Here is a 9,332-nt window from a genome sequence, read left to right on the forward strand (position 1 = left end):
CTCTCTCTCTGTCTCTCCCTCTGCCTCCATCCCAATCTCTCCCCCTCCCTCTCTCTCTCTCTCTCTCTCTCTCTCTCCTCTCCATCCCTCTCTCCCCCTCCCCCTCTCTCTCTCTCTCTGTCTCTCTGTCTCTCTCTCTCTCTCTCTCTGTCTCTCTCTCTCCCTCCATCCCAATCTCTCCCCCTCCCTCTCTCTCTCTGTCTCTCTCTCTCTCTCTCTCTCTCTCTGTCTCTCTCTCTCCCTCCATCCCAATCTCTCCCCCTCTCTCTCTCCCTGAAGCCGACTCTGCTGTTTCTAAGTTTGTCCGACACAATAAATGGATTCCCGGTTTATCTCTGCAGGCTGATGTGTATGTCTGTGAACTGAAGAGGGAACTGTAACTGCTCATCGGTTTTAACATTGATAATTAAAAAAGATGATCAGGATCAGGATTGTTCTGAAAAGTAACAAGAAGCCAGCATTTAAGCCATCACATCTTCAGTCCGCATGTGTAAACAACTGCACAACTGCAGTATCTCACGGTCATGGAAAGGTAGACGATGAAAGTCTAGGTACTTGTATTTTCTCATTCTGTTGCCACGATTCGGAAAGGCACAAACTCAAACCATTTCTTTTCCACAGTAGATCAACACACGTTATTCTTACTCCAAGCTTCTGCCCTTGTGAACACCTCCGATCTTCACTCTTCACACACCACGCGCCGATCCGCACACTGCTGTTTACCATTTCCTGGAACAACTGAAGACTTAGGCTGCGTCTCAATCCGCCTACTTGCACACTTCAAACACTTAGTTTTTAGTATATAGTGTAGATAACGCAAAAAGTCAAGAGCACTGAAAGTACCCGGATGGTCAAAAAGTTCAGTGTGGAACGATGGACGCTACTCGTACTAAACGGGCGCCATCTTGACTACAAAGCGGAAGGGACCCCTTGACCGGCAGCTGATTGGACGATTGGCTGCTCCGAGAATTTCAAAAACCGACCGTAATGGCGGCTCGTTCGAAATGCGATCTCGTATTTTACGAAAACAGTTCACCGAAACGTGTTTCTGAAAACATTTGGAGCGAGAAATCGGCCGTCTAGTTGCTGAATCTGTCTTCATTTCAGAGCGACAAAGGTCAGTTTAACAGATTTCCGTCAGATTTTGAGAGGTGGCGAGCCGAGCTGGCCGCTCCTCATTTGCATACAGGAAAGCCCGTATTTTTGGCGGGCTGGAAAAGTCGCGTTCACGAGTGTTGCGTTCGTCACGCTCATCCCGCTCGTCATTTCCGGTAAGTGTTTGAACAGAAGTGTTCCTTTTGGGACAATACTAACCATCCAAAGTGGGACTACGGCAGGAAGTGGTCAGTGCACGTTAGCAGCGTACTGACGGAAGTCTGCGGAATGAGACACAGCCATGGGCTACGTTCACACCGCAAGTCTTAATGCTTAATTCGGACTTTTGCCTGCAGTCTGAACGTAAGCCAAACGTAACTAACTGAAGTTACGTTTAAAGGGCTGCGTAAAGATGTTAAAATGCACATCTTTCTGTCTTTGTTTCAGATTCATCTTGCGAATATTCGAGAACAGGTTGTGAAGTAAGACCGGTCTGGAGCCACAGAAACCTGCCGTGCCGGGGCGTGATTCTGTAACCACACAAAGAGAAGAAACCAGAGACCGGGCGGGACAGTGGAGGGCGGGGGTATGCAGCTGACAGCAGACAGACAGGTGGTTTGAGCGATGAAGGATCGGGTTGAAAACGCAGGGGGGGGGGAAAGATCAACTGATTCATTCTTTTACAACTTGCTGAGCAGCCAAATCAGGTCAGCACTTCAGAAGAGTGATAACACTGTAATCAGCCTTCACGTACACACTTCACACGTCTTGTTTTTTCATTCAGAAAAAACACCTCCTGAAACAGGGTGCGGCAAAATGTATCATACCACAGATTGAAGAGAGACTGAGTGTGTAGAAAAGTCACAGCATACATAGTACTACATACAAGTAATCGACTGAAATGTGAAGTATGCACACACGTTTCAACACAACCCAGTTACACACAAAAAACTAACTTCATTACAAATTGAAACTCACTCCTTCCTCAGATTAGAAAGATGACTAGTTGCATGAAAATATACTACGTGTTACCCTGTTACATCCTTTACTCAGCCCTGACTAAAAACACAATATGACCAATCAGAAGTTTTTCTGTTAAGTCAGATCTCTGCAGGGTAAATCCAGACAGCTAGCTAGACTATCTGTCCAATCTGAGGTTTCTGTCACACGACTAAAACAACCTTTGAACGTACACGTGTTCCACCAAAACAAGCTCCTTCCAGAGGCTATTTTGCAGAGGCGCCGTGGCTCCGTCCGGCGCTTAAGACGATTGTGATTGGTTTAGAGCAGTGGTTCTCAAACTTCTTTCCAATAATGTACCCCTTTTGAATTGTTTCTTTAATCCACGTATCACCTGACCAGCGCTAATCATTTTTGGTAGATAAAAAAGTCTCTATAAAGGAGGAGCAGTACAGCGCTGTCAGAGATAGATTTACTAAACAACAGCCTCGGACCTGGAAAACATGTAAATGCTGATGAGAAAAGGAGACGCAAACTGTAAAAAAGACAAAACCTTGGAAAAAGATGGTAGAAAGAAGGAAGGAAGTAAGGCAAGAATAGGTCGAAAATAGTATCAAAAACTTCAACAACAGTGACATAACTTCGGAAAAAAAACGAGAAACTTGTAAAAAGTAGGACAGTAGAAGGAAGGAAGGCGGGAATAGGTCCAAAGAAGGAGACACAACTGTCACATTTTTACAAGTCTACATAAAGAGGAACAATGTTCTGACAACAGCCTTGTAACTATTAAACATGTTGTTAAATATCTCACGTACCCACTGCAGTCCTCCAAAGTACCCCTAGGGGTACACGTACCCCCATTTGAGTAACACTGGTTTAAAGAAATGCCAATAAACCAGAGCACGTTTTTCTTCCATCCAGGAATGCTGTGTGGACTAACCAGACCTTCCTCCACAGCGCTGTGGAGGAAGGTCTGGCGATGCATGACTAGCTGTCTGGATTTACCGGGGATGGGAGAGAAACGTGCTCTTGTTTATTGGCATTTCTTTAAACCAATCACAATTGTCTTGGGCGGTGCTAAGCTCCGGTAAAAGCCGCTGTGACTCTGCAAAATAGCCTCTGGAAGGAGCTTGTTTTGGTGGAACATGTGTACGTTCAAAAGTTGTTTTAGTCGTGCAACAGAAAACTCAGATTGGACAGATAGTCTAGCTAGCTGTGTGGATTGACCCTGCAGAGATCTGAGGTGTGTGTGTGTGTGTGTCCACCAGAGTTTAGAACGGCAACACAAAGAAAGAGGAAGGGAACAGACACCTGAGCAAAAAAGTGGAACGTCGTGGATATAGACTACAGCCACGCTGACTGAGTCTTCATGCAGTTACGTTAGACTACACTAACAGCTAGCACAGGCTATTTCTATTGCTAACAGTTTGCTTGTTTCTGTCTCTCTCCCCGTGACCAACCCAGTATCAAAGCTCAGCTATTTGTGTGCTGGGAGGACATATAGAAAACAGCTGGGATAAAACCAAATATCCAAACGGTTTCATCGTTTGGATGTCACGGTTACGTTCCGTGAAACTGAATGTAAACACAGAGCACACACAGACAGGATTAATACATATTATACATACAGACACGTGATTATTAAGGACTTACATCTCCAGCCAGCTGTTGGAAAACTCTACGAAACTGTTTGTCCTCTTCGGTATCGTGAGACTCGGCGAAGTTCAAAGGTCTGCGGGGGGGGGGCTGCAAACACACAAGATGAGAGCAAACTTAGTCTGTTCACACACACAACATGTTCTTATAAAAAACATCTGGATGGTCACCCAACAATATCTGACACACCTTTTCTTCAAACACACACACATACACACACAGACAGACACACACACACACACACACACACACACACACACACACACACACACACACACACACACACACACACACACACACACAGACAGGGACACACACACACACACACACACACACACACACAGGGACACACACACACACACAGACACACACACACACACACACACACACAAACAGACACAAACAGACACACACAAACACACACATACACAGACACACACAAACAGACACACACACACACACACACAAACACACACACACACACACACAGACACGACACACACACACAGAGCTACTGTTAGGTCACACACACACACACACACACAGACACACAAACAGACACACACAAACACACACATACACACACACACACACACACACAAACACACACACACACACAAACAAACAAACACAAACACACACAGACAGACACACACAAACACAGACAGACACACAGACACACAAACACACACAGACACACACACACACACACACACACACACACACACACACAGACACACAAACACACACAGACACACACAAACAGACACAAACAGACACAGACACACACAGACACACACACAAACAAGCACACACATACACACACACACACACACACACACACACACACACACACACACACACACAGAGCTACTGTTAGGTCACACACATTCGTCTGTCTAACTGCATGCAGACATTCAGTGTGTTTGTTTGTTTAGGAAATCTTCCACTGAGAGAAATCAGAGTGTCGGCAAAGAGATTGAATAAAAACATCATTGATGAAGAGTTAACAGTTTAGGGGTTAGGACACAAACAACAACAATCTTTTTCTCTTCAAACAACATCCATAGCAACTGCTTCACATCCCACTCCAATGTGTACTTGTCTTGACATTATGTCTTATTTGTATATTATGTTGATATGTGCCTACATGTATATTGTTGTCTATTGTACAGTATGTGTCTATATTACTACTTGAATGTTTACTACTACATGTCTATTTGTTGAATGTATAGAGAGTTAACGCCTACCAGCGTCAAATTCCTTGTGTATGATAATAAATATAAAGCTGATTCTGTTTCAAATACTCTGTTTACTACAGTCTACTTTTATTGGCCGACACCGTGACATATTTGGGTCTGCAAAAAAATGAGTAAGTGACCTGTAAGAACGTACATGTTACATGAGCAATATCTATTATTTATTCACTGCTGCTACTTTTATTCACACCGTACTTTACGTTGTGCGTGTATGTGTACACACAGGGGCGAGATTAAATACATTTATACTTCTTCCCAGTTCTCCTTTTTCGGATATGTTAACAGATCATCAGGTGTTCACAAGTTGTTGTTGTTATTATTAATTTATTGTCTTGTTATTTGCTGTTATTTGTTTTGTTCTCTATTTCTATACAAATAATAACAAATACCCACAAACCTTACATAACCCACATGAGTGTACGAGACATATACCATACAGTATACAAAGACTACTGTCATAAACAGAGCTTGTGAGCACAAAGAACATACAACATATAAAGACAGTATTTGACTAAATGCTACAGGGGACAGTTTACAATGGGGGCGGGGGGCGGTGTGCGTGTGCGTGAATAGGCGCGTCCGTGCGTGTAAGTGTGTGTTTGATGAGTGTTTTTGTGATTGTAGTGGAAACAATCTTTTTTTTTTTAACCTAATCTCCCTTTACATCAACACTGTTTTCAATAATAGAAAAGAAAGAGCCATTTCCCCTAAACGTTTGGTGTCTCTTTCTGGGATTTTGTCTCTTTGTAGTCTTGCGGTGTCTCTTTTTTTGGTCATTTGTGTTTCCTTTGTGGTAGTTCTGCGTCTCGTTTTCACTTCGTCTTAGACCGTTATCTCAATATCTGTGTCTAAAGCGTTGGAAAAGCTCGAGCAGATAATAGATAAATGACACAAAAGCTAAAAGAAAGTCTGATTACAATCATTAGATGTGTGAAAAGTATTTGAGTTTCATTCATCTTTTAATAGCAGGGAGAAGCCTGCTTAACTGTAGCCATGTTACTTCATACACTCATTGACTCACTCTTTTCTTACCTTTAATATAGACTGTGAGCAACTGCAACAAAGCATTTTCCCCTGAGGCATAGGTGTAGTTTACAAGGGGGAGGGTGCGTGGTGCAAACTGGCCAGTGCAACTGTCCTATTATAATTTCCTTTACATAAATACATACATTAGAAGCATACGTTGATGCAGAAAAGGCACAAATAGTAATTGGAAATTCACCAGAAGGCAGGAAATGAAGTGTTCTGATGGAGCACAGATCAATATAATCTTGTTATGGAGCATAGATCAATATATATATATGATGATGTATGAGACATGTTTGTTTGCCTAATAAAGAATAGATGAGTGCGGGGTGGAGCGTTCACACTTACAGGGGGTGAAGGCTTAAACTGAGCCGGGTCGATGTTGCTGTCGGAAGAAAAGGACAAACAACAAAGACAACGAGTCAGAGAGCAGCTGAGAGAAGGTCATTGTGGGTTAGCCTAGCTTAGCACAAAGACTGGAAGCACAGGGCACACGTTATAGCGCGGCCTAGCGCCATCAAAAGAGGGAAGAAATGAATGCTTACCTCACAACATTAACCAGGCCTTTGATAAAAGAATTTGCCAAATGCATTTTGCCGTCTGTCTGATAAAACAAAGAGAGAGAGACAGAGAGAGAGAGACAGAGAGAGAGAGAGAGAGAGAGAGAGAGAGAGAGAGAGAGAGAGAGAGAGAGAGAGAGAGAGAGAGAGAGAGAGAGCAGAGAGAGAGACACAGAGAGAGAGAGAGAGAGAGAGAGAGAGAGAGAGAGAGAGAGAGAGAGAGAAAGAGAGAGACAGAGAGAGACAGAGAGAGAGAGACAGAGAGAGAGAGAGAGAGAGAGAGAGAGAGAGAGACAGAGAGAGACAGAGAGAGACAGAGAGAGAGAGACAGAGAGAGAGAGAGAGAGAGAGAGACAGAGAGAGAGACAGAGAGAGAGACAGAGAGAGAGAGAGAGAGCAGAGAGACAGAGAGAGAGAGAGAGAGAGAGAGAGACAGAGAGAGAGAGACAGAGAGAGAGCAGAGAGAGACAGAGAGAGAGAGAGAGAGAGAGAGACAGAGAGAGAGAGAGAGAGAGAGAGAGAGAGAGAGAGAGAGAGAGAGAGACAGAGAGAGAGAGAGAGAGAGAGAGAGAGAGAGAGAGAGAGAGAGAGAGTGACAGAGAGAGAGAGAGAGAGAGAGAGAGACAGAGAGAGAGACAGACAGAGAGAGACAGAGAGAGACAGAGAGAGAGAGACAGAGAGAGAGAGAGAGAGAGAGAGAGACACAGAGAGACAGAGAGAGAGACACAGAGAGACAGAGAGAGAGAGACAGAGAGAGAGAGAGAGAGAGAGAGACAGAGAGAGAACATCAGGAATAAACAACAACATTCTCACACACACACACACACACACACACACACACACACACACACACACACACACACACACACACACACACACACACACACACACACACACACACACACACACACCTTCCTTCAATCGACTAATTGTTCCTCCACTCCCGAATGTAGAAGTCTGACTCAGCTGCTTTTTTACACGTTACTATGTCAACAGTAGGACTTCTTAAAGTACACTTTACTGCCACTTCCTGTTCTTATTAAGTCAAGCAACAGTTATAATGCAGGTCTGGTTAGGGGCCAACCAAATACATGTTTTATTGTTGATTATTGTGTGAATTAATTCCTGGATGAATAGAGGAGTTGTCTGGTCTATAAAATGGTAAAAATGTGGATCAGTGTTTCCCAAAAAGCCCAAGAAGACGTCCTCAAACGTCTTGTTTAGTCCCCAACTCAAAGATCTTCAGTTTACTGTCCCAGAGGAGAGAAGAGACTAGAACAATATTCATATTTAACAAGCTGGAATCAGAGAAGGGTTTTTAACAAAATAGGTGGCAATTAATGTAATCGTTGACAACTAATCCAGTAATCCTTGCAGCTCTAAGGTCTGGATTCTTCTCCACCCCTGGAGACAAGACTGTAGACCCTTAACGACGCTGAAGTTGGCTTCTGATTCACTTATTCTAATGTGTCTGATGTGGTCTACATATGAAAAAATAAGTGAATTCTTCCTTTATTGCATTTTCACAAATAGAATAAAGCTTTCAAAAATCTGAAACTGTGTTTTTAAGGATCTGTAGTCTCTCTGGGATTATTTAGTCCACATTTGACAAGTCTAAGTGTAGTGGTTTGGGATCTGGACCTGGTCTAATGTGGTCTTCGTTTGAAAAAAAAAACGGTGAAATCTCCCTTTATTGCGCTCTCTTAAAGACAATAAAGCTTTCACAAATCTAAAAGTGTGTTTGAGGCATAATTAATAACTTACATTAATGACTTACGCGCCTTTAATACAGTCACTCAGCACCGTAACTTGTTGTTTCCCTGTTGAAGCGGACGCTGCGAATCGGAAGCCAACTTCAGCCTCGTCGACCCTTTAACGTTACCTTCACATAATCCACACAGTGTCAGGTTTCAGCACAGAAACAGGACAAAACCAGCGCACACTCGACTACCAGGTCCCTAAACGCACCTCAGAGCTGCATCACACTGAAACACACTTAAAAACAAGAGAAAATCAATTGTGTTACGACTTACTGAGACTTGTGTTCTGCTGAAGAGAGAGGAGAGACTGACAGGGAGCGGGCGAGAGAGGAAGAGGCACACTGAAACAGAGAGGGAGAGAGAGACAGAGACAGGCACGAGGGCACACCCACTTCTAGAGTCCAAAAAACCAGTTGAGCCAAAAGAGTTCTTTCTCAATGCATCATCAACCCCCGCCCAACACACACACACACACACACACACACACACACACACACACACACACACACACACACACACACACACACACACACACACACACACACACACACACACACACACGGCCTCTGGGTCCTAACGCTAGATTCCCGTAGCGTAAACAAACAAAAACACAGACTATGCTGCATTCAGGGGTCAGCGGGAAAGCTCAAACTTCGCAATCTAAAACGCTATTTTAGATGGAAATTCCTCAGTTGTAAATACTTGGATACTTCATTAAACCTGTTTGGATTCTTAGCATTGTATACATTAGAATGACTGAAAGTACTGACCATCTCTGATGTTTATATTTTGTCAGTCTACGCACAGCAACGCCCCCCCGGGATGAATCAAGTTTTAGTTTATCTTTGATTTCCTTCTCTCTTTTTTCTTATTAAAAAGGCCGACTATATCTGCTTTCTTTTTCAGAATTAGATCAGACTGCTTTACTGATCCCCTCAGGGGATTTTATTTTATTTCTTTTTCTGCTTGCTCGTGGTTTAGTTGTAGTTGCTCACAGTCAGATTTAGGCAACAAAT

The 9,332-nt window shown here is 43.4% G+C and overlaps 1 protein-coding gene across 2 annotated transcripts in view; it reads right to left on the bottom strand.

Annotated features, from left to right (window-relative positions):
• Positions 1-8,706, bottom strand: part of capns1b (calpain, small subunit 1 b) — a 19,809-nt gene extending 11,103 nt beyond the window's left edge. Inside the window, exons 1-4 of one of the 2 annotated variants that reach the window (XM_078247089.1) lie at positions 8,590-8,706; positions 6,542-6,596; positions 6,345-6,381; positions 3,709-3,801 (exon numbers count right to left, since the gene is read on the bottom strand). In XM_078247089.1, the coding sequence (XP_078103215.1) occupies positions 3,709-3,801; positions 6,345-6,381; positions 6,542-6,588 (177 nt within the window). In that variant the 5' untranslated portion in view covers positions 6,589-6,596; positions 8,590-8,706. Of the gene's footprint in view, positions 1-3,708; positions 3,802-6,344; positions 6,382-6,541; positions 6,601-8,589 lie in introns of both variants that reach the window. The other variant, XM_078247088.1, reaches the window with a different exon arrangement.
• Positions 8,707-9,332: the final 626 nt, after the last annotated feature.

This window comes from Sander vitreus, chromosome 3 (assembly GCF_031162955.1).
Source record: "Sander vitreus isolate 19-12246 chromosome 3, sanVit1, whole genome shotgun sequence".
NCBI lineage: Eukaryota > Metazoa > Chordata > Actinopteri > Perciformes > Percidae > Sander > Sander vitreus.